This window comes from Austrofundulus limnaeus, unplaced genomic scaffold, assembly GCF_001266775.1.
Source record: "Austrofundulus limnaeus strain Quisiro unplaced genomic scaffold, Austrofundulus_limnaeus-1.0 Scaffold57, whole genome shotgun sequence".
Lineage (NCBI taxonomy): Eukaryota > Metazoa > Chordata > Actinopteri > Cyprinodontiformes > Rivulidae > Austrofundulus > Austrofundulus limnaeus.
The window spans coordinates 1,912,027-1,938,998 of NW_013952459.1; the positions used below are offsets into that span (position 1 = coordinate 1,912,027).

Sequence of the window (26,972 nt, forward strand, 5' to 3'; positions counted from 1 at the left end):
CACAAACATATGCTATTTTAGACAAAACAAAGAGTTATTTAAAAAATAAATGTTGCTGATAATCAAAGACATGTAAAACCTGTGATAAAACTGGTATCGCATGATGTGAGGTGATGGGCAAAGACTCTAGGTGAGAAAAGCCTCTGTTCCTTCAGCCTAACTTCAAAAGACTTTGGAAGCTGGGCAAACATTTTCTCTCATTTTCACGGGGCCAGCTTGACCCTGGCTGCCCTGCAAAGGCATGCCTGACAGTGACAGATGAGGCAGTGTGTCGAGTCGAGGGGAGGTGGTGAGCTGGTGGGAGGGGTGTCAGGAGTCCCAGAGAGGGATGGCTGCCATCTCTAGGAGAAACTCTGACTCACTGGACTCAGCGTGTTGCCAGTCAGGCTGGCCGCTCTTTGCCCAGGGGCAGTGTCTGTGTGTACACAGCTTCACACCTGGACAAACAGCAAGACAGGCCAGGAAAAGCAGCCCACCCTTAAACACCTCTCCTGCTGCCCACCTTCTACTTTTGCCCCATCCAAGAACACTCACCACTGGCTCCCTTCTAACTCCCAGTCCTTTGTTTTTTCCTCATTTATTGGTCCCTTTCTATGCCTCTATCCCCTTCCCTCCAGGTCTTTAGCTGACTGAGTACAAATAATCTTTTAGCCACACTTGCAATAAAAATGTAGTGTGAATATTAGGATTTTGTGAATTTGACCAATGGGTTTTTATTTCCTTTGCAGAACTTCTTAATATGTACATGTCATTTATATGTATTAATTCTGGGGAAAAATGCAGTGAATGCTTTTATTTATTTTTTTCTATTTCGACATAATGACCAGTGACAGATGATCTTTTTCTTATGTGTCTTGTCAGAACTAAAACAGCAATGATAGCAAGAGACTGTAATGACAGAGAGAAGAAAAAAAAAGGAAAATTTTGACTCACGACATTTAGTGTGTTGGCTTATAGGAACAATGTAAAAAATAACTTAATTGTAATTAAATATAACTTAAAAAAGTAAAACACTCTCAATAAATAGTTGCACTATTTACATCATTGTTATGAGACTCAGAAAATGTCACTAAAATACCAAAAAAAAAAATAGAAGCAGCAACATTACAGGCATGAGGTACAGCAAGGGATCCTGTGATGGCTACAGTAGAGAGGCGGCGTCCTCATCTGATGCACAAATGTATATTTTTAAATTTTTACTGTAATTATCCATGGCTTTTGGGAACCTTCTTCTACACTAAGAATATAACCTTTTTTAAAGTAAACATGTAGCAACATTCTGTGGCCTTTTGTAGCCGTTACAATCAGTTGTTTTGGTGTCCAGGTATTGACTATTAACATAATTGCTGAGGACATTTCTAGAATAGTGCATGAAAGAAACAGCTAATAAATCTAGAAAATGAAAGAATGGGCCTTCATGACAAGTTTCATTTTCAAACAGCTGGAACGACTTTTCAGTGGCCTCAGTGGCAGATGATGAACCACAGTACTGCATGTCATTGATATAGTGTAGTGACAACAGGTGCGTCTTTCCCTCACTGGTATGAGTTCTATATGAAGCAGCAGTATCTGGATTACAAACATTACATATAATTCAGTAACATGAACATAATACAAGTCAGTTTTATCAGGGCTATATAGTTTTCATATAAAGTTTATAAATCTTATCTTTAAAGATTGTGTAGCCTTCAGAACGCCCTTACAAAGAGTTGTACTTTACAAAAGTCTTTCAAAAGTCCCTTCTGATGGAGGATTTCTTCATTTTCTGTCCTCTGCATGTTAAAACATAAGCTTTTACACATACACAAAGGCAACAAAAAAAAAACATCTACAGTCTAGCTGGACTTTAAAAATGTAACAAAATATGTCTAAAATGCGTTGACACTTGTTTGAGAATTGGGACTTCTATGGATGACGTGTGTTTTTTGTTGTGACACAAACGCCGTACTTCATTAAAAACATCAAATGCAAAGCCAGTTTCAGTTGCAGGAAAAGCATAACCACATGTCCTCTGAATATCGAGCTTCAGAGCCAAGTAAAATACAAAAGACAGAACAGCTAAAAGCAACACAGGGAGTCAAATTACCAAATATAATACACTTTGCCTTAGGTTACCATTTTGACAATAGCAGCTTCTAAGCATTTTTGAAAGATATAACTTTTCTTCTTACATAACAACTAGAAAGTGCAGTAATTGAGGTCATTAATATAAACACTGATTAAATGACATTTTTTCAAAAAATGAAATGCAAAATAAAACATAAAAAATTATAAACATTTGTCAATACTCTGTTCTTAAAGAACATTAACTACATGATATTGTGTTTATATATATATAAATATTTAAAAGAAAATATTACCCTCTTTATTTATTTGCGTCTTTTAGTACTCTCATAGCTCTTTACTAAAGGTGGCTATAAAAATGACATGAAACTTTCTTTCAAATTGTCCCTTGTACAATGCAAGCTCAAACGAGGAGGCTCTGGAATGGACGGAACATGAATGCCATGCCACTGGGCTAAATGAAATGAAAATGAAGCACGCTACTTGTTGCAGCGAGCGTGGAGCAGCAAAGTTTGGACCAACATGCCGAGCAGTCTTCATTGTCAAATGTGCATGAAAACGATGTGTTTGTGTGCGTCTGGGATGAAGAGTAACAAAAGTTTTCATAGCAGCCATGTAAAGATACTTCACGAGAATGGAAAACCCAAATACTGAAAAACGATTCGAAGTGCACTTTGTACTGAAGTGAACAGTAAATAAACTACTTAAACTATACTCAGCAGGAGGTACTGGTGGGGCTTTGAATATATTCAGACTGGAAATGCTGTGTTGACATATACATCCAAATGTCATTTTTCATGTAAAACCCTGCTGCCTGCAGAGCGACAGAGTTCCAGGAGAGGAAAAAGTGAAACGAGATGTGCCTAAGGGGAAGCATGCTGGTTGGGAGGTGGGTGGGGAGTGGGGGGTCTAGGAGGCACATATCCAGCCTTTTGTCCCTGTGTGACTGTGGTGTGCAGTACTGTGAGATCAAGAAAGCCACAGGCCTTTGACAAGCATCGTCTACATTCTGATCAGGACTGGGATGCGTTTCTTTTCAGCTTTTTTCCTTTTCAGTCTCAGGCGGTAATGAGGTAACATAGTTCGTATCAAGCTCCGTATGAGAGGAGTTCAAACTGAAACTAAAAGCAACCCAAGTCCCAAGTGAGGTTATGGATGACATTCTTTAAGTCGTGATCAATGAGTATAGTATTATTCTGAGAAAGCTGGGTAAAAGCGGGATAGAACTTGAGGTTCTGGATGTTTTTTTTTTTTTGGGGGGGGGGGGGGGTGGTTAGTGCATTTCATATGTGGCTCTGTCAACGTTTTTTTTTTCTTTTGTAAATGTGAGATGACAGGGTCGTTTAATAACATGCAAGAGTGAATGAACACTATCCAGAAAAACTGTAAGCAGTTAGGAAGACAAAGCTGACTCAGCCGACAAAATATTGAGATGGAAAGAAGCAAAAGCCACAATAAAATGATCAAATATTTTCAGGATTTTATATTTAAATTGTTCTTAGATTTGTGTTGTTGTTCGTTTTCGTGAGTTAGTCTTTGCATTTATAGTGACAGTTTAGATATTTTGAAGCAGATTTCTGTGGAAAGGTTATGAGTAATCAATAGCTTACCTGTTGTACGTAGCTCTTTGAAAGGCCTCGGTTAGTAAAGGCTTGTTAATTCTGATCTAATCAACAAGCTAAGACAAGTGAGACCAAGAGTGGATTATTGCCATCTCAAAAGATCTCAAAACAACTTCATTATATTTTTACAGTGGTTCACGTGAATGTTAATTCACAAATTTTTACACAGTTGGTCTTGCACTACAGTTAATCACACATGATTATGTGGTTATTTGCAAATACAAAAAGCAGCAGCTAGTTGAAGCAATGCTTGTGCAGCATGGGGCAGTTCCAGCAGGTATATCATAATATTGCTGTTAGAATAATCATGTTCTGTGGTACTGAAGATGTTGAAATATTTAATATAGTGTTTGCTAAAACTACTGATTTTTTTGATACTGTTATTTTGTTATTGTTCAGCAGGTAAGATACTATTTGTCATCATTTTTTTTCCACAAAACTCCACTTCAAAATGTCTCAACTGTTGTTTTTTTAGTCTAGTTTTTTGTGCCAAATTTGTGGCTCGAAACAATATGGCTGTGGCATTCCCATCCATTCTCAATGTAACGCCTAAAACCTCTGACATCCTTTTGAGGAAACAGATATTACGATAAAATGATACAGATTTAAAGAATATCTGACTATTTAATTTGAATGTAGAAGTGATAGAAACATAAGCTTGTAGCCCCTCTGAAAGCAAGCTGGGGGTTGTGAGTGTCTGAGTGACTTTATATATTTGTCTTCATGTCATTCATATCTGCAAAACACAGAGCCAGTATTGGTACTATCCCATACTTGCATGTTTTGATTTACCTTTGGTTCAATCGCATGATTGTAGAGTGAGGTAACTGAAAACAATACTAAAGGCAGCACAAAACTCAACAAATGGCATGCTACCTACGCATGGTTTTGTTTTATCTTTGTGTGTTATCTTCCCAAAAACAAAGTCTGTTTCACGTATTTTTTTTAAATGCTATACATGTTCTTTTTGATGGTGGTGTCACAGGGGTTACTTCCATCTTAGTTGAGAATTTTTGTTTTCTGTGGAGTCCCATAATTCTCTCTTCTTCTTTTTTTTTTAGATCTTCCTTCTGTAGAGAGGTGAAAGCATTTTAGCTGGCTGGGATTGCAGTATAGAGGAAGAGGTATGCCTTTTAAGCAGCATGTGCAGGAGATAGTGGGCCGAGAGGAGGAGGATGAAGTGGGGGGGTGGGGTGGGGGGGTCTGCCTTGACCACTCTGGTTGTGTTATGTTGAAGAAAAGGTCCTGGAACACCGAACGGAGGTAACTGCTCAGGTGGATCACCCTTGGGAATGGTTGCGCTCATTTTTCCTGTTCTCCATGGCTTTGGGATCTCGACAGGAGCACTCATCCCGTATGTCACAGGACATGGGAAAGGGAATCACCTGCATGAGAGAAAAAAAATACATGTTAACTTTAAGACAGATTTTTTTGCAGTCATTACTGAATAGTCAGTTGTAAGGTAGCTCAAATGTTCAAAATAATTTCCAGAATGCTTTTTTTAAATACAACGTTACAATGTGCACAAAACCCACATTTTTTTATATTGCTGAAATAAACAAATTGTGTTATAACATCTAATGATGACCTTTTACTTGAAAAACAACCTATTGTTAAAAGCATATCCCCCACTACTGTGCAATCTAAGATTTCAGACAAGATCTCTTATGATCTTTTAGCACCAGAGGATGACTCTCACAACATTTTATCTGCAAAACTGACTGAGTTGTAAGCATTGTTATCTTTGCTAAGGTCATTTAACCATAATGGCCATTGTTAGTCTGGTTGAATCCAAAAATTCATCAGTTGTAGATGTACTTAAAATTATTACTTTATGAAAATATAATTGAACAATGCCTAGCGATTCATGAGCTGTTTAACTAACTGACACTCAAACACGTACACCCAGACACATGACCCCTTGCTATTCATGGCAGCTGGCAATAAATTTACAAATATCACAACTACAAGCAGACCAAACACATACAATAGGTTGCCTTCAGGCCCAGGCCTCCTTTGCAAAAAGGGATCTGTGATCTCAATGGGATTTGCCAAATAAAAGTTAATAAATAAATAAAATAAATCAACTGTTGTTTAATGAAATGTCTTCTACTATAAATTCATTTTAAAACCTGACAACTAAAGCCATCAGATGACAGTAGCGAGTAAAATAAACTTTTTTTTTCATTCATGCAAGGAATAGTAGGTGTCATGCAAAGAAAAAATTTGTGTAAACGTAAAGAAACTCAAAGTTGTACCCAAGTAGCACATGTGGTTTTATTTATAATTATAATCAAACAAGTCAAATAAGTAAGTCAGGTAGTGTAAAACACACACACACACACACACACACACATATATATATATATATATATATATATATATTAACTTTGAAAGTTATTAATTGACCTTGAACTTACAACAATTATTCTTTTTCATTTGCAGCTCATAGAAGACCCATTCCATGTCACAATCTTCCAAAATCACAACAGTTTATATTTTCATTTATTCCCATTTTCTCTGATAGTTTGGTGTCAGCATGAAATACTGCCAGTGAAAGCAGAACAGGATGATCAGTGGTCATTGGCCCTGGCTTTGACGTAACTGGATAATGTTGGCAATGCGTCATCAACACCAGCTGCTGCAGCCTTGTCTGCTTGCTCACCTCTCAAGGGGTTGGCTTCAGCTGTTTGGGTACACAAAATGTGTCCCCCTTCTCTAGGCCAAACAGGAAACACGTGTTGTTCAAGTCATGTAAGGCCGGCAGCATACCAAGGACAGTTTCAGTTTGTGTCTCGGTGGCTAATACTGTTAAGAGCTGTGAGCTTGAAATCAGTGTTGCTTTATTTTATTAGACTAAAGTGGCCTTTGTTAGACAATGGAGCCTAGTAAACGTTGCAAATGTAACAATAATACAAGCCAGTGCAGCCAACACAAATTTGACTTCTTCCAGAAGAGGGTTATGGATCTGCAACTAAATGTAAAGTAGATGTGTTACAATTTCTGAAACTACTTTGGTAAAACAAGCTGACAAAAATGCATCATAAGTTAATATCACTTTGGAAAATTAAGTGGTTAATTACTGAACACTTTAGAAACAGTTGATGTAAAATTCTTCATCCGACAGAAAAGGGTTGGGTCTCTTTTAAATATGAGGATATCAATGTGTTTCAACTTTTTTAAAACAATTCAGCTCACATGACCTGCTGATAAATCTGTAAGACTGTTCCTATAAGAAACTGCTAAACTCTTCTGAGAAAATGGTATCTGAGTGTGATGACTTTACAAGGCTGGTCATTCCAAAACAGCTGCCAACTGATTGACCAGGGTTTCCTTTGTGGCATTCTGACATCAAACATTTTGTGTATGCAGGGCTTATTTCCACTTGATTGAGGGTTCTTTTTAATTTGCAACATATCTGTTTAACACTTATCTGTCTTTCTTTTCTTTTTTTTTTTTCACGTCTCATTATTATTCCTTTCCATCACAGCACACTTTCCCACCATGCCTCCCAAGTTACTTACGCACTTTACTGTCACTCCAAGGCCACTTGTGCTTATCTTACTATGTAGAAAATGATGGTGGGTGGCAGATTTGACATGGTTTTCTTTTGACCTTCACCTCCAAGGTGACTGGGCCAGGTGCCACATCTGGCCCTGACTTAGGATTCTCTCATGGTGGCTGAGAAATGGGTCTACCTAACCTTGTGGGCCTGGGGGCCCTCCTGCTGCCCTGATTCCCAGTGTTAGAAAAGGACTGGATGAGGACACCCACAAGGTGAGAACAAAATTAAAGACCTTCTGAAGAACAGAAACCTTGTCCATGTTCCATCCTTCCATCTAAGGAATAGGTCAAAATAGTGAAGCTCTTCTATGGTTTTCTGTGTGCGATCTGCAGTAAGCCAGCAGTTTGAGAAAAGAAGGTGATCTAAGGAGCTCAAGACTGGGGGAAAAAGGAAACTGCCTGATTTAGAGGTGCATTCCTCACTCTTCATTAACAAGTAACTGTGGCTATTAGAGAAAGTTTTTAAAAAGCAGTTTATAACGACAGACTTTAGTTCTTATCTAATCTCTGTGTACATGTTTTATGAGGCAAATAAAACACTTCTAAGCAAAAAAGAAACACACTTAACCCGTTTAAAGCACCTAAAATACCTGTTGTTTACTTGATTTCTGAAATCTCTGCATTTTAGCACCAGAGGTCGCAACGTATTTTAAGCTTAAAAAGTGTTGTAATGATGTAAACAAACAAGTCTACTAATTCTAGAGTGGCATGTAAAAAAAATAATTCAAATTATTTTATAAGAGTATTCTTTACAAATAATATAAAGAGAAATTTGAATAATAAAACAATTTAGAATGAAAAATCTGACAACAAAATAATATAAAACAAGTTAACAGTTTGAAGCCCTTGGTGTAAGACAACACTTTTCTTGCTGAAAAAAAGAGCAAAGGAATTTCTCTACGTGAATTACTAACACAGGGATTTGTGGTTAGCGGTGGATATCACGGACCATCAGCTTAGAGACAAACATCCATCATGACACACGCAAGTCACGTAGTGGGTATATTTGTGCCAAACTCCGAGTTGCAAACAGGGGTAGAGGCCTGGGAGTAATCTCAGCACTTACCCAAGACCTTAACTTTGGACAGAATAAGACACAGGCACATTCATAAAAAAGGAAAAAAATGTCTTAGAGAGGCGAAGTTGATCCAAGAAAAAATTCTTTCCAAACTATATTGGGGGCTACAAAAAGGGCCTCATATAGGGAACCCCACAGAGAGGCATACTCCAGACCCTTGCTTCCTTTTTACCCCCACCCCCCCACCACCCGTTCCCCCTCGTCTCTCAAAATCTAGCTAACAGCTTGTAACTATTAAGGGGAGATCCTGTGGTGACCTTACGTGCAGCCATTCCATGCACCTTCAAAGACCCTGGGGTGGAACAATGCACAGCAAGTCAGCCAAAACTTCTTAATATACAAATCATTATCAAAACAAAGACTAAAATAGGAGCCTTTTTCTTTGCTTGGAAGCAATGCAAAGCAGAATGCCATGAATTCAAATATATAGAGTCATAGTTGAGAAATCTCCCCCCTTTTTCAATTCAGAGTTTGTTTTTTACAAGACAATAAAAATGATGTGGTCCTCACCAGCTCATAAAGGTAGGTAAAAACTACCTATGTAGCATTTGCCTAACATTACAACCCAGGTTACATTACACGGTGTTGCATTTATATAACAAGAACTAAGACAAAATGCAAAAGCTTTGGATTTTTTTTTTTAAAAAGTGCACCCTTGCTGGAGTGTTCAGAGGGTAATACAGCAGCTGCCTAATGTTATTAATCAAATTAACTTTCTTAACTCATTATAACTCTGCAAAAAAACAGAAATGGTGCAGTTTCCTGGTTTGAAGCATTCTGAAGTGTGGTAACCCAGCACCAAAAAAATGATTTAGGCAATTGGGGAATGTTTGACATTTTAATTAAACTGGGAAAGGGTATACAGTAAGAACCAATGTGTTGAGGGGATCTGTTTTGTGACCTTAGGATCACATCTCTGCTTTTTGCAGATGATGTGGTCCTTTTGGATTCATCAGATCTTGATCTCCAGCTCCAACTGGAGCGGTTCGCAGCCGAGTGTGAAGCGGCCGGGATGAGGATCAGTGCCTCCAAATCCGAGACCAAGATCGTGAGCCGGAAAACGGTAGGGTGCCTTCTCCTGGTCGGGTAGGAGGTCCTGCCCCAAGTGGAGGAGTTTAAGTATCTCGGGGTCTTGTTCATGAACGAGGGAAGAATTAAGGAGGAGATCGACAGGAGGATGGGTGCTGCATCTGCAGTGATACGGGCGCTGTACCGATCTGTCATGGTGAAGTGAGAGCTGAGCCAGAAGGCTAAGCTCTCGATTTACCAGTAGGTCTATGTTCCTACACTCATCTATGGTCACGAGCTTTTGGTAGTGACCGAAAGAACGAGATCGCGGAAACAAGCAGGTGAAATGAGTTTACTCCGCAGGGTGTCTGGAGATAGGGCGAAAAGCTCAGTCATCTGGGAGGGACTCCGAGTAGAGCCGCTGCTCCTCCACGTCAAGAGGAGCCAGTTGAGGTGGCTCGGTCATCTGGTTAGGATGCCTCCTGGACACCTCTCTGGTGAGGTGTTCCGGGCACGTCCCACTGGGAGGAGACCCAGAGGAAGACCCAGGACACGCTGGAGGGACTATGTTTCTCAGCTGGCCTGGGAACGCCTTGGGATTCCCCCAGATAAGCTGGTCCAAGTGGCTGGGGAGAGGGAAGTCTGGGTCTCTCTGCTTAGGCTGCAGCCCCCGCGACCGGACCCCGGATAAGAGGAAGAAAATGGACAGACGGATGAAGGATATAAGATCATTTTAAAACAAATCAGGTTCATCCCACAAACTTTACTAAATGGTAAAAGAAAGGAATGTTGGGATGAATCGTAAATAATGCCAAACATCTTAGGGTAAAATTAATTTCCTACCATCACCTCTAATCATAATAAGAAGGGCATTTCACAAAATATTTTTTAAGTTGCCTTAAGTCTTTTTCACGACAAAGGCACCAGAGGGGTTGATGTCAAACTGCCACAGTTACGTCTCTGAGTCTCCAAAGGAGGTAATCACAGATCTGAATTGACAAGGAAATTTTAATTTTAAGTGTCCCAAGACCTGGGGTGACTAATCTTGGTCCTCAAGGGTCACTACCCTGCATGTTTTAATTATTACCTTTCTCTTCAGCAAGTCTTCAAGTTCTGCAGGGGCCTATTAATCACTCAACAATTCAAATCAGCTCTGTCAAAGCAGGAATACTTGTTTTCTGTGTAGGGTCTAGGGCATATGTTCCCACCCTTTGTCATGACACTATTTTAGAAGTGTGCCCCCATGACAGTTTTTTTTTTCCAAACTGCTTGTGAACAAACCACGTTCAACGTCCTGTACCTGTTGGATTTTGTTTAGGGTGGTAAAAAGGCAAGAGGCGGGCAACACCCTGAAGAGGTCGCCAGTCCATCACAGAGTCAACACAGAGACACACAATCATGGATACAGTCACTTACAGTTTAAGGCTAATTTAGACTCGCCAATTAACCTAACAAGCATGTTTTTTGTACTCTGGGATGAAACTGGAGTACCCAGAGAAAAACCACACGCATGCTCAGGGAGAATAAGAAAACTCGACACAGAGAGGCTCCTGCTGAGATTTGAACCCATGGACCCTCCTGGTGTGAGGCAAAAGTGTTGCCTAAAAACCTCAAAGAACAGAGTGAAACCCTGTTAAGGTTATATTTATGTGTTTAACACTTGAGTTGGTTTTCATGACTTGTTGAGGCATGAGTGTAATCATTTCTCCACACTCTTGCTTCTAAATTGTTTTTTAAATAAAAAAACAGAAACTGTTCCACAAATGAAAACTACATTTCTAACAATGATGTTACATTTAATAGAAGGAAAAATATGTTGATCAGATTGTCTGTCAATCTATCTACCCATATACTTATCTATTTTCCATTGTGAAATCTAACCCCCCTTTTTCTTTGGACCTCAATACTAGTGAATACAGAAACATTTAGATGTAACAAGTAGTTTTGGCAGAGCAACAACAAAGGGGTGTGGATGGGGGTCATTGTCTTGTTATGTTACAACATAATGGGGACATGACATTGACCAAGATTCCCACCGAGTCACCAGACTTGTGCATAGCAACGGATGGATAGTGTGCATGTTTGCTAAATGCTGGAAAAGGAGACTGCAAGCATCAGGAAGAGAGAATGTAAATGACTGGCAGTGGTAATTAAAGGGGAAAAGACTGAATAACAAGGAGAGTGAATGAGACTATGTGAGTGTTAAAGAGTGCTGCTTTTTAAATTGAGAAACAGTTCTTGCACAATCACGTCTCGGTCTTGTTGAGTTTCAGGCTCTATAATTTGTAGCAAAAACTTGAAACTCTGAATTAATAACTTAAAAAAAAAACAATTATTTCTGGGTGGTTCCAATTGGTTCATCTAGTTATCTAGAGTTTCACCTTGGTAAAGAAATTTTTCAAGTAATATGCAAAAAGAAATTGAGCTACCTGTGTCCCCCACTTTTTAAATTGTTGCTGATATTAAGTAAAGAGCCAAAAAATATAGAAAACCATAGAGAAAAGCAAATTGAACTTTAAGATCAGTCACTATTTTTATCAAATTTTAAAACAATAGGATTTTCTATGTAAATAAACTTTACTGTCATTTAAAATTAATCAACATTTAGAGTTCAATCGCCTTTCAGAAAAAAAACAATACTTAATTCTAAAATGAGGATTTTTGTATTTTGACACGTTCTAATATTCCACCTCTAAATAATAATAATAATAATAAAAACTTGTTTGTATTAAAAAAATGTCTGACCATAAATAACTGTGCAGATTTGTTTTGTTATTGACGTCAAATATTCTCAGCTGTGACAAAGATCACTTCATCAAAATATGTGTTCGGGAACAATTAAACAAATGAGAACAAAGTCTTCACTTGTGGTTTGAACAAAAGCAATGACATTTGACAAAACAGTGAAATATTGCCTGTCTTTGTCGCCCAGCAAGTGCATGACTCATTAGCTTAAACAAAGGGAACTGGTTGGTAATGAGTTTCAGATTCCTTCTGCCGTATATTGTCTTTTCATTGCGGATTTTGCTCAATTTGTTTTTAAGGATTTTATGCATCTACAGACTTTAGTGCTTGCCATGCATATGTTGATCTTGACAAATGTATTAGCCTGTTTTTTTTTCCTTAAATGAGTTGTTCCATCAATGTGGCTGATGAGGTCAAGTTTTTTTTCCCCGTGAGAAATAGACAAATGCACAAAAATGTCCCAGTAATGTAAAAAATGACACAAATAACAATAAAAAATAAATAAAATAAATAATTACCCTCTTAAATGCACGATGTGAGTTTGTGTTTAAAACCAGAAGTGTCAAGTAGACAATGGTTTAATGGAAAAAACAAAACAAAACTCTAACATCTGGTTTTCCAGATGTCTTCATATCAGTTCCACTTAGCAGACTACTTTTTTTTTCTTGTGTTTCCTTTTTGTTTCTCACCCACAGAAAGCTTTCCTTGACCCTCGCTGTTGACAACAGGATTAGTTATTTCAGAGCAATTTCTTTTGATCTTTCTAAATCATTTCCAGGACACCCAAAAATGGGAAACCACAAGCCAGTTGTGACTTTCAAATAATGCTAATAGGATAATGTTTTCATGAAGAATTTCTCAGAGTTGCCAGGATTAAAATGAAACAAGCATGATTAGTTTACCCGCACAAACACACAATGTTCTTTATATTTGATTTCCAGAAGATGAAATGAGAAGCCTCCCCACAAAAGCACTTGCAAAGCTATTGAGAGTTATTATTCTGCCAGACACAGATGGATATGCCATAAGTAAAATTACTTTCACAGGAACATGTTGGGCCAGATAAGCAGATGTTGCTGAACAGAAGCTAGTGTTTGTTCCAGTATCCCAGTGTGTGAGCAGCTGGGATGTGAGTAAATTAAGTAATTAAATTTCCAAGGAAGACCATTTTTGGTTTTGATAAACAAACTTTAATGCTGACAAATGAAACCGCAGCATAGTGTTCACAGATTGAAAAGATCCCTTCTCAAAAATTACAATTTAAAAAAACATTTAAAGTTGGACCAAAATTAGGTGTAAGAATTGTACAATGAGAGATGGATGTATAGTTTGCTTCACTGCTAAGTAAAGTATTTATATACTTCAAAGGTAAATTTATGGTTTCAACCAATAAAAATATAAGGAAAGAGAAAACCTCAACGGAAGAAAAGGTTTAGAGTAGAAATTCCCACACTTGTGAATCAGAAAAGTCAGATTTCTAAATAATCTTTTGTATTTTCTGAAATGTGTCATAAAAAACCTACAGAACAGAAGAAAAAGGAAAGCAAACACTGTTCACTAACCTTAAAAATACCATTATAAACGTAAATAAAATACAACATGAAACATCTATTTAATACACATGGAATGATAAAGATGTCCGAGGAATAGCCAAAAAGAAAAAGAAACAACTTAAAAGTGTGATTTCAACTTAGACTATTTATCAGTCTGTCTATATCAAACTTTTATTACTTTTTATTTTAACAATTAGGGATATTTCGAAGTATAGGCATGTCACTTACTTTCTTGGTCTTGACAGTGGATTGACAGCAGTCTCCTCCATCATAGCTGCAGAATGCCCTGTTATTGACTGCATCACAGTAGTTGTCTCCCATGAATGGCTGGAGAAGACAGAAAAAGAGAGACAAAGCGATTGAGCAAAAAAAAAAAAAAAAATCATGAAACCGAGAACAAGCCACCTTTTCAATATCTTATTAAGGCCTTAAGCTTTTTTCCCTCTGATTTCCTCTTCAGTATTTCAGGGTCTTTAGAAGTCTCTGAATGAATTTGCTGATGAATCTGATACATTAAGTTTTCCTCATTCTTCAATGTCACCGTTTAAACCCTTAGTCGGCCAGACCCGTAAATCAAACCGAGGACACCATAAACTATTCACAGCACAAAATGCTCTTGTGAGGTGATTTATTAGGCTGGCCACGCCCCACCGCTTGGGTTACAGTCATGTTATACAGTTGGCTCTCACTGAGTTGATGGCATCATGCACTGAAATTGAATGCATCAGTTTTGCACTCATTTGTTTTTAAAATACACAGGAATTTAACCGCATTGGAAAATGACAATTATATCAGATTAATAAACTAATCTAGTCTTATTGGAAGCATTAACGTAAAAGCAGTCATTTTAACTTTATCAGCTGCTTGAAATGAATCTGTCAAACTTCTCTAATTAATGATCACCTGCACATTATACACAGATGTTCATATATGCACAAAGAGCAATAAGATATGTTGAAGCACATTGTGACATTAGATCAGTCTTCACCAATGGTTTGCTAGTTTTACTTGCGCTGTATCTGCCAATTCATTTCCTGTCTACGGTAATTTAGCCGAGTACAGCTCATAAAACTTTATATTCTGAATTTGATGTATCTCAGGTCAAGAAAGGTGAAATGATTAAAGTATAATAGTGCAGCACGTGATTGATGAGACCGTTGTCCCACAAACATAGAAGAATGTCCGACTCAGGTTAAGCACTTAGCACTTACCTCACATCCTTTGATGCAACGGAGTAACTCTGGGTCTGGATACCATTTCAGTCCCATTGTGCAAACTATACTCTGTAAAATAAGACAAAATTTGAATGTTCAGTTGCGTAAGAAATGTGACCTTATCTTCTTTATGTGACTGTCTGAACCAGTTTGCCAGGAAATTTATTTATTTATTTATTTATTTATTTATTTATTTATTTATTTATTTTGCATTTTATTTCACATATGTTTAACTCCATGCCAAAATAACTCTCAAGGTACTCATGGAAACTTCCTTTGTAATGGCCATTTTGATTTACACTTTTTTTGAACTAAAAACAAATAATATAACTTAATGGAATTATCTTTTTGTCACCATAAGGTACCATAAATACCAGCCAGTTCTCAAATTTCTTTAAAGAAAGTGTGAGATTTCGTCTTATTTTTATGCAGTTTACTGGGATTAAGAACAGAACAGTTAAGAATGTGTTAAATGTAATGATGTTTGCTAAAATGTAACCCATGTAAGTGAGTTTATAGTGGTCATGTGTCTGTGTGTCCATAATGTGTGTATTACTTATTTGAACAGTGTGTGTCAGTCTGATCCAGCAGGTAAGGAGAAGATGTTTTATTTACTGATTAAGTGTTCGTTACATATATATATAAAGTAGTGTCCGTGATTAAAATTGCCATCCACAGCAAAGGACTGATTGACCTCAGGGGGTCCTGTTCTTAGACCCACCATGTCCCAAAAGCTCACAAAGTTGGCATGCTTATTTTTTTTTCATTACTGCAGACTAAGGTATTTTTTGTTTCAGTCCTGTCAGCAAATCAATGCAAAAATATGGATCAGAGTTTGAAGGTGGAGAGGAAGAATACCATTGCATCTGAAAACGACAGAGAGCTGTGAGAGTAGTTCTGTCCTATGCAGGCATGTTTATATCCAACAGGAGAGGATGCAAAGGTTGGTGGGAAACTAAGTAGTTTGAAGGTGGAATTTTTTGCAACTCTTGCACTTTTGTCCTTTCTTCCTCACTTTTTGTTATGATGATGTCATCCAGAAACTCCTTCTTTTTCGTTTCCCCTTCATTTTTTCTCTCTGCATCCCTTTTTATTCCTCTCTCAGCAAGGCCGTAAATCATTATAATCGATGATTGTGGCCTGGTCTCACCCCTAACTACGTATAGGATCCTCACCCTCCAAAGCGTCCCCGGGGCACTCATACCACATAAAAATAGATCTCTATCTCAGCGCCACCACAGACGAGGTCGTGTCATATAGAAAATGACTAATTCTGCAGCCAGCCCGACAGGGTAATTTTGCTGATAAAGGGGGGGGAGGAGGAGGCTGGAGGCACATAATCATCAGAGACAGAGAGATGGGTAAAAGAGGAGGAGGAGAAAGAGAGGTAAAGAATCAAGAGAGAATTCTAAGTGGGTCAGATGAAGAACCAAAATACAACTAGTTAAAAGGCAATTTATCAACACAACTTGCTAAGATGGGCAATACCAACCTCCAACTCAGCAAAGAAGAACGAGGGATTGCATTTGGGAACAAGAAGATGGGTGATATAGTGATCATATTTAATGTAACACATGTAGCAGTTCGCACACTTTTTAAATGGTTAGATCCCTAACTATGTGCATATGCCAATGGTTTAGCTGTCAGAAACTTATTCTCCAGGACCTCATTGTATCTCACTGAGTTGCAACTGTTGGCAACTAGTTGCCAGTCTCCATTGTCCAAAGGTCTCAAAATTTCAGTTTCCTTACGACTAAAAGGTTTACAGCTTTGTTGCTTGAATTTTGAACATTTTGAAAAAAAATGTGTCCAACAAAATATTAATTTAGCTTTAATTAAATGTTTGTACTTTCTAAAGCTGTATTTTGACACCTGCAAGGAGGCTTTCCTCTGACAGAACATATGTGATGCTACCTCACATGAAAAGCCAATATACTGGTAATATTTTTAATTAAAACTGGTCCATATTTGTTTGCCTTTCTAAACTGTACTTTGGTTGATTGGGTCTTTAATGTGAGATTCAAGGTGAGTGCAAAGCGAACAGAGAAGGGTGTGTCAGAGGTGTGCAGAAAAAATAATGTGCATGCCCTAGAATATAATTTCGCAGGTCATGTATGCAAAAAAATGGTCCTTAATTTTTCCAAAATTGGCTGCTCAAACTCAGATTTCTTTGGAACAAAATTCTACTCTTGAATTTCTGCTCTTTGACCTTAACTTGTGCGCTGCCCTTGTCATAATTCATCCTACCAATAGAAAGCCAAATATGAACTTGACCAGCAAAATCACAACTGCTTCTTTGAATGAAAATTCCAACTGGTCAAAGTGATGCATGTATGGTAGTTAGGTATACTGACAGCTTTTTTGTCAGTACTGGAAAATGTCACTATGCCACATAGGATTAAAATCTGGTGAAGGCAAAATAAATCTAGTCAGAAGGGGTCGGGCAGAGCATTTTCTCTTCCCCTCTCCCCATCTGCTCTGCCTGTAAACCACCTCTGTGACATAATAACTGACTGAATTTTGCTGACACACATGAGGTCTGATACGTATTTATTCAAAGATCTTTAGATCTGTTATCTTGTGTGGTTACCTCTCCCAAAGGGCATGTAACATATCTGATTTCCCTTTCTCATTGCTCAGTTTCAAGCATGTGGGCACCTAACACCAAAGTTTTCATTTCCAGCATCCCTCTTTTTTTGGCACTGCAATTAAATAGGAATAGTCTCAATGTGTATTATGGTAATGACAGCCTTAAAAGAATTTGACAAACTGTCACGAAATGTTATTTTATTTTTTGCACAGTTGGATATACAATCAGTTATATTAGAACTGTTATTTTGTCGATTGTATTTGAAACGTCTGGGCTTGTGAATATGTGTGCAAATTGAAGATGATAATAAAAGTACTCAGATCAACTGTATCATCAAAGGAACATTTAGAGGACTGTAGCAGAAGACCAAAAAAATACATTCTACCAAACAAACTTTACCTTTTTTTAAACTTCTGAACTATGGTCCACATTTAAAACTATTACACATACCCTAAAGCACTCACACACCACTTTTGTGATGTATATAGTGCTTCCATATGATACAGCATCAGGTTTCATATTCCCACTAAGTGCAACCAATATCTATTACACAAATCTATAAAAATAGGTCCTTTTTGGTCATGTGACCCAACCCAGACCTCCTTCCCAACATAAAATTTTAAAAAAAACATACTCTGTGTACATCTGAAACAAAATCAAAAGGTGTTGCAGAGAAAAGGGTACAAATTGTTCCATTACATAGGTATATACTCTTCCCTAGTTACAAAACTTGTATAATAAATAAATAAATTTGTCTGATGTAGCTGAAAGGGTAATATGTCGGTGTGTGTCATTTGCACTTAAGAACCAGTATTTTCAAGTTCCAAGTCAGAAAACGTACTGTAGAAATCCATTGTTATTTACTTGCAGTGGTAATAGTAGTTAGCCTGGTCACTGAGCACAGCAATTAGCTAATCAAACTGGTTTTCCAATTTGCCTCTGAAGCATGATTAAGTCCGACCTTACATCATTCTGAGAGAAATGGAACGCGGTACAACACCCACACCAAATCTGCATCATTCCCCGAGAAAGATGAGCAAAGTAGGATCTGTAAAGAACATATTGTCTGATACTTTCAAAAGACCACCAACATCACACACATTTACACCTCTTGACTCTCCGACAAGCTTCGTAAAAACATCAAAGAAACACCACGGATGTGTGAATAGCATCTCCTCAAGAACTATTTGTACAGCTTTGTGCTGAATCATCATCCCGCAATAAATTTCCCAGTGTTTTCCTGCCAGTTTAGGAAACTGCTCCTGCATCAGTACAATCAGTAGCTGTGAAATATATTTATTTATGGGGTCAATTATAACTTAATATTTCTGATAAGACTTGATCACAAGTGAAATGAGAGGTCCATGAGTCAAGAACTGCACACATCATAAAAGTTTGTTTAGTAGGAGTTTTACTCTGTGCTTTTTGCTGTAGGTTGTTTTTGGCAGCAGAACAACCACACTGAAATTAAAATTCATTAGGCTGTCCAATTACTTGTTTATTAGAGTTAAGATGATGTTTAATTACTAGAGACAGTCCAAAGCTTTTCGGGACAGTGGTTATGACAAATTGGGAACCCACAGGCAGCAACATGTTTACACCAAGAAAATACTAGGTTGTTTTAAGGGTTGCCATGCTCCACACACAAATATTTGTACAGCACTGGGTCAAGGAAAAGCCGGCATTTTGCACTGTAGATAATCGAGGGAGGATGTAAGAACTACGTGTGAAATTCCTTACAGATCGCAGGATTTTACAAAGTGCGTTTGTCAGAGCAATGACAAGGACACAAATATACACAGAACCTTACCTTGACTTTTAGCGGGTTCCTCCAGTGCTCCTTAAGAACACTTTTTACCGTCATGTTGCTGGGCAGGATCACCACTTCGTTGTTGCCTTCTCTGCACATGAGCTCACACTCCTCACCTGTGTGTGTGTTCACAAGAAGGAAAGATCAAAGAACTCGAAGTATGGATAAGTCAGTTTCAAATAAAAGGTATATCTTCATTTTTAATGTGGTTTTGTCAGAATATCTTTCTCTTCAAAAAGCGAGGTGTCATCGACAAACAAGGCCAGAACCAGAAGGATGTGCGACTGTAGCCTAGCTGCAGCATGTGCTTTCCTGTCATTATGTTTTAACCTTCATTTAATTAGGCAAATCTCATCAAGATCACAGATCTCTGTTTTTAACATGCATGTTTTTGGTGTGTGACAGGAAACAGACCCAAAGAAAAGTCACACAAACACGAGGAGATCTTGCAAAATCCACACAGAAAGAGTCCAGGCCCAACCGAAGGGTTAAACCCAGAGGTAGTAGTTCTAAACCCTAATCCACCATGCTACCCTAATCAGTTTAATTTGCTCACATCTGTCACTTAAAAAATGCAGTGACTGGCAAACTAATCAACTGGTCTCCCTCTACACCATTAATACTTTTTATACATAAAAGCTCTTAATGACAAAAAGGAAAGTCGTGCCATCATACAAACCTATGCCGTGTCCTTTCTTGCATGAGTACTGCAGGCTATAATGCAGGTTTTGAGGTAAAGAGCACTGGCCCTTGATGTTTGGACAAACATGGAATGACCCTGTCCAATTGCCATCCTTCCTACAGCGAATAGCATTGGACCCCGGACCCTGAAATTAACACACATATTGACAGTCAGTTATGCTTGCACACACCGGTACACAAACACTGCCAAGCCAAGGACATTGAGCCGGCATCACGTTGCATGCGAAGAAATACAATATATATATTTTTTATCAGGAATCTAACTAACAATGCCTGAGAGGCAGAATAGATTAAAAGGTGTATGCATTTCAAAAGTCTGTGGTGGCAGAGCTATTCTGGAGATCAATAGTAATCTAATTAGTGCGGCATCAAATTGAGTACAGCTAAGGGAGACAAGGAGAAAAACAAGCATCATGAGGGCAGTGTGAGAAGTAAGATATAAAAGGGTATATTTGCAAAATATGCCTGTATCTTTCATTCTTATCAACCACTAGGCCTACTAAGAGATATCACTCAATAGTACAGATTCTAGATAAAAACCTCTCTAATATGTCATTATACAAAATCTGCTTAGTAATTCAAAATGTGTTTTTAACATTTTGAAGTAAAAAAATAAATAGAGTAAATGAAGCTAAATAAAACCAAAGAGCATGCTTACTGTTGTTAATGGATGGCAAAAAAGAAAATTGACAAAGTAAGAATAGAAAGAGAGGGAAAAGATGGACAGACCTGCTTGCATGAAGCGTGCAGCAGCCTCACCGTAAGGGCAGAGCCTCTTGTGGCGACAACAGCAGGAGTACCAGCAGAGTCAGAGCAGTTGAGTCTGCAGACGCTGTCAAAGCGAAAGCCGTCAGTGCAGTGGTAGGAGCCGTGGAAGATGAGTGGGGGAGGATCACAGGTCACTGGCTCACATGCTCCCTCCAGCCAGGTGCCATCCTCCGTGCACTGGCGCTTAAATGCACGTCTAAAAAAAAAAAGCAGAGGTGATTCATTCCACATGAAGCTTTATGTTCAACTTAATTTGTTCAGTTTTTTTATTTTATTTTATTGATTTATTTTTATTTTTTGTGGCAAAGCTGAACAAATCACGAACTCTTTCCTTCTTTACCTTTTGGGTTTGTTCTTAACATGGTATCCTGGCTTGCACTTGTACTTGCAGAGGGTGCCAACTTTTAGGCCCGTCTCATTGCAACGCTTTGTTTGCAGCACGGCATTGGCTACGGGAGGAGGGGCTGCACAGCGAAGCTCACAAAGAGCCTCTGGGAAAGACCAGAGTCCATCTTCTAAGCAAGTCAGAGTGTTGTTTGTTCCTAAAAAGAATGAATAAAATAAAAGCTGTCATAACAGCATAAAAAGTGAGAAATAATGTTTTTGGTAGATTACTTCTTTTGCTTCTTGGCAATAAATCTTATACCGAAAGCCTGTTAAATTATTTTTTAAATGGCGCCACCTTTGTAAGGAACATGCATTTGTGTGATTAGCAGGAGAGCTGAATATATTGGTTGTGCACATGAAAAACTTGCCAACTCTTCTCTCCCAAACAGTTTATTGTTGTTGTTACTGACACTTTGTTGAGCTTCTGGTATCCTCAGCTGCTGCAAATCAGGTGTTCGTTATAAGACTTATTGCCAAGAAAGAAGCATTGTTACAACAAATAAATAAGCTACCAAACACAAATTTTATATTGTAAATCTGGACATTAAGTTGAAATGTGTATATAGTGTCTTTTAATTATTCCATTCATTTATATGAAAACTTTTCAAATATTTCAACTGAATTTAAAATGAAAATGTGGTAATATATTGAAATATTCACTATCTATTTGATTATTATGCTTGTGAAAATCAAGCAATGATGTGTTTCCATAAATAGTTTGCAAAAGAAATGAAAAGGACAGAATGCTCATGCAGACTTTGTTGTGCTTGTGCTGTTCATCTCACCTATGAGCTGGGCAGGTTCACGACACTGGAAAGTGCTTCTGCTGCCATACGTAGTACCCTCTGGGAATTTGAATTGAGCTGGGTGAACATGGTATTTGTCTGGCAAACCACAGTCCACAGGCTCACATGACACCTGCTTATTCCACTTCCCATTTGCACAGGTTATAGTCACTGAGGAATATGACTGAAAAAAAGAGATATGAAGAAAAGTTAGTGTCAGACAAAGACAAATGGATTAATATAAAGAAATTGCTCTGTAGCAACAGTTCTATTTTAAAGCAGGCTTCATGTAGAAGATAAGCTTTAATTTAAACACTGACGTGACAAATTGATGTGCTAAATCTTGTAGACGTTTATCCCACACACAAAAAGTAAAAATTGCTGTAGCAACTCAGCACCCTCTCCAGCCAAAGTGTAACCCAACAAAGCTCAGTAGTGCTTAGCTCACCTTATGGGAGTAAGCTTCACATGCGACTCAGCAGCTCAAGTAACTGGCACATGTAAGGTCAACCCTTGCTACACGGACAACTGATATCCACCAACTGCACAATCAGCCCTGACCCAAAACAGATTGATCTGGAGGAAGTGTGACAGTTTCTAATAAATGCGACTACACACACTCACAGGTCTGGTTTGTATATCCCCGTGGGGACTGTGCATTGACTTCCATTCATTTTTTTGGAAATTGTATATCCTAACCCTGACCATTTACCCTAAAAGTAACCTCACAGGTACCTACCTGACACTAAACCTAACCTTAACTCAATTCGCACCTTGGTCCTAAACCCAACCCCCCACTCGTAATTTGCATTTGGACCCCACAAGGCTGTTTTTTTGGGGGGGGGTGGGGGAATTGTCCCCACGATGTAGGAAAAACAAGGCCACCCAGAGACACAAAATAGAAACAGAAATAATTATGTACAACTAGAATAATTAAATACAACTAGAAGAACATATTTGATGCATTTATGCTCTAACAATACCATGCTCTTTTATTAGTTCTATGTAGTAACTATTCTAAGACAGCAATTATACACAAATAGTATGTTTGTCTTTTTCAGAACCCAATAAAAATTCTAATAATGTACTTGATTGATCAATTTTAGCTTATTACCTAAAATAATAGTAATATTTAATAATTCATACATTACTTATTGATTAATTGCATTTGTGTTTGTTAAAGCAGTGTTTTAGAAGAATCCAGAATCAAATTTTCTAATGGTACACTAAAGGACATTTTCTCATATTTCATCTTTATAATTTGCCACATCCAGATAAGGAAAAAAATAACAATATCTTAATATTCCTATTTTTATTTCCCTTATTAATACTTTAGATTTCTATAAATTGTTTAGCTTCTAGTGAAATATTTGAATAAACAAAAATAAAGCCATGGCATCATCAAAACCTCCAATGTCTTCATCATCTTTTATTACATAGCACCATGTAATGCAACAGGAATGCTCAAATTGATAGCTGGCCCAAAAAAATTTAACAATAAAGCTGGTAAACTTCAATCATTTTGACTTTCTTTTTAAAAAAAATTATAAGGAAACCTGTGTTTTCATCATCAATAACATAACATGCCTGTTTGGGTCAACTTTAATTACACACATCTTTTTAAAGAGAAGCCAAACTTTTGAGGTCGAACAAGCTGGACTCACTTAACGTGACATATCAATTGCTTCATAACCGTCTCTTTCTTCTCTTGCAAAACAATCTTTCATCTTGTTCCGATTATATGATACTGAATAACAGTATCAAGTTCCCTCAAAATAAATAAGCTTCTTTCTTATTTGGATATCCAACAAAGTACCATATGTATTGCATGTGAGTGCTCTTTGAAAAACAATTTGGTGAGTTAAATGACTCACGCATGATGGAAGGCTGTGAATAAAGTCTGCATGAAAGAAATGCCAAAGCACCTATCTGGTGTTCAAAGGCCGACTTTAAATGATACACAAATCAGGTGAACATGAATTAAGCAATATGTTAAATAGATTACATACTCAAACAACTTGTTAATACAGAGAAAATCAGCTCTGATAAGGTCTACAGTGAAGGTTTGGTATTTCAAATTCCAGCTTAAAATGGTTTCTGGAGGAACAGGTAAAGAAAATGGATACGTTTTATATAATCAAACCAAGAACAAATTAATTAATTTTGGATGTTCCCAGTAATGTTTTTTTAATTGAAAGAAATTGATGGTAGTTTGTGCTCGATTGTCATATCTGTTACACCTTTTCTGAAATAGAGAATATTTATTGTTGCCATTTTGCAGTAAGAATTTGTCTTTTCCAGCTGAATTTTTCTCCTCATGATGCACTTCACTGACAACCACAGACCTGCCAGGAAATAAGCCTCTTTAATAGTAGCATACATATGTCTCCTCAAAAAATTTAAAACCATCTTTGCATCCATGGTACGTTTGTTGATAACATCTCGGATAATCTGACTCATCTTTAGCACATAAATCCTGATGTCTGTTTTTCTTAAAAGGAAGCAGATATGTGGACTCGTCTGACCCTGGAATGTCTGTCTACTGTCTGCATGCCCTTCTTGGATGAGCCTGTGTGGGGAAAACACATGCACGGGTGTTTCTGCACAGAAGTGATATATGGCTTCCTCCTAACAAAAAGCAGTTTCAGGTTGCATTACTGAATGTTGTAGTGGACTGTTGAGTGACAATAATTTTCTAAGGTACTCCAAAGCGTGTGTGGCTACTCTGAACAATGTCATCCCAGATAGCAAAATATGAGTGAATCAACACTGAAATATGGTTAGGCATGATACTGAATCCATGTTGAAGTTATACAAAAAGTGGTCGGTGACTTACTTGTTGAAACAATGTTGTTGTTTTTTAACTGATACTATATCAATGTTGATTCAAAATTGATTAGACGTTGGCATTTCAAACATTAGAGTTTGGCTATGAACCATTGATTCAACAACATCTTTTCAACATTGCTTATTTGACTAGAATTGGATGATTGTTTGATGGCTGATCAATCATCAAGCTTAACCAAAAGTCAACTTTTTTGACCATAATTCAACATTGAATTGACATATTTTGCTATCTGGGATGGTGTGTCATCTAAGTTTTCAATTTGGCCCATTGACACTAAAATGTTCATCATAAAGTGCATAAAGCCTTCATTTCTTTAAAGTTTTGTCTCATATCTTGACATGTAATTGGGTAATAGTGCCATAAGTCCACACTTAACAGGTTTTAGAAGTTGTTGAAAATATAGGAACAAAACCACATTTGTTTGGTTCATTGATTTTTGCCAAATGAATGGCTTATATAAAGTTCAGCAAGACATGCATCTGTTTCCCACAACTTACACTGCATCATAGCAGCATAAACAAGAAGTTATGTGTAGACCTTTAGAGTGAGGCATGGCTTTAAGAAGAGAAGAAGTTATGAGGAATTCCAGGTAATGTGGTCTTGGTAATTTTAAAGCAAAAAAATGACTTTTGAGCTTTTAACACTCATCCCAGATAAAGTGATCTTGTTTAAAAGGTGTCTAGTTAAAAAGAGAAAGGTTCTTGGTCAGTGACATGACCAAGATCCCATAAATCACTTTAACAGTGATAGAAGACTCTGGCTAGGAAAAAGACTAAATGCACAGCAGGGTTTAAAACAGTGGACAATTGGCTTGCTTAGTCAAGATAATGCTGGAGAAGACATGAGAGTAAGTGTCCCCTCCTCTTTTGTAATTTATTGCCATTTATAGCTTTGATTAAATTTGCCAGAAAGTTTTGAGAGTGTTTCAGTTTGTTTGCTTTTCTGATTGTTAAAATAATCACCCTCAAAGTATTTGCACATAAAATTTTACCAGAACATGGCACAGCTCAAAAATAATAATAATTAAAAAAAATGATGTCAATACGGGTTCACTCTTGAATTCAGGACTTTTGAATACAGAATGGAGATTGGGTAATTTGTTTTTTACATCATAAAAATAAATATATATTCTGGGGTTGCTTGAAAGCTTTTACAAAGCTGTTTCTTTAAAGAAAAAGCTTTGCACTAATTAGATTTGACTGTACTGCACATATTACCAGAAAATACTATTCTTTCAGCATATTTCTAAAACAAAACATAAAATAGGTTCTTTGAACTGAAGTATGTTAACAACATCCAGAAGTAGATTTGCTTCCAACTCTTTTTTTTAAAGTTGTCATGTATCCAGGTCATGGAGATCTTAAGTATTCTAAAAAAAAAAACAAGCAAACCATAAAGCATTTCTTAAGAAGCAAAAATATAAAAAGAAATTAATAAAAAATAATAATTGTGGCTTCAATTTTATTTTATTTTTTTCAACTTTTCTTTTATTCAATTAATTCTATAAAAAGACCACTGTTTGCAAAAAAAACATATATTGGTAAGATTGTTTTCTGAATGAATGAATAATATATAGTTTGTATGATTTGTTCTGAAGCAGTAAATACAACACTTATGCTCATGGGGGGCTAATAGCATGTGCCTGCAGATTTAATTTGCATACCGGGTACATCTGATTGAAGGCTGCAATTAGATCTTCACAGTGAACCACTGATGTAAAAGATGAGGGGGGTGCCTGATGATTGTCATTACTATTAATAGAAACAATAGACAGGTTCAAGCACAGCTTTATTTAACCAAAAGCACAATCGCTGCAATGTGATTCAAAGAACATGTGATGATCAGAACCATAAACGGTCACATTTAGGTTCATTACTAAGTCAATAATTTTTTTCCTACTTTGCTTTCTGTCTTTTATTATAATACATGTAAGGTGGATATAAAAGCTGCAACTTTATATAAGTATTCTTAGATAAACTACCAAAATTCTATTTACCAATTAATTTAGGTTTATACTTTTTAGCTGTAGTGAACCACTGGGCAAAAACATGAATTGTTAAAGTTCAGAGGTGAGACTGAAAAAAAAAAAACGACTAAAGACTATATCTTATTACCTGACACACAAGAGGCTACAGAAATACAAACATCACACAAAATGAAATACAAAATGTCTTAATAATGACAGTCAAAGTGTATGTTTGGCCTACAACATGTTTGAACAAATCATATATATA

At 37.2% G+C, this 26,972-nt stretch overlaps 1 protein-coding gene across 2 annotated transcripts in view; it reads right to left on the minus strand.

The window, feature by feature from the left end:
* Positions 1-3,324: 3,324 nt before the first annotated feature.
* pappaa (pregnancy-associated plasma protein A, pappalysin 1a) overlaps positions 3,325-26,972 on the minus strand; it is an 88,822-nt gene continuing 65,174 nt past the window's right edge. Inside the window, exons 15-22 of one of the 2 annotated variants that reach the window (XM_014009390.1) lie at positions 21,891-22,074; positions 21,059-21,260; positions 20,680-20,914; positions 19,928-20,075; positions 19,249-19,364; positions 14,846-14,917; positions 13,863-13,961; positions 3,325-5,071 (exon numbers count right to left, since the gene is read on the minus strand). In XM_014009390.1, the coding sequence (XP_013864844.1) occupies positions 4,967-5,071; positions 13,863-13,961; positions 14,846-14,917; positions 19,249-19,364; positions 19,928-20,075; positions 20,680-20,914; positions 21,059-21,260; positions 21,891-22,074 (1,161 nt within the window). In that variant the 3' untranslated portion in view covers positions 3,325-4,966. The remainder of the gene's footprint in view (positions 5,072-13,862; positions 13,962-14,845; positions 14,918-19,248; positions 19,365-19,927; positions 20,076-20,679; positions 20,915-21,058; positions 21,261-21,890; positions 22,075-26,972) is intronic. The other variant, XM_014009389.1, reaches the window with a different exon arrangement.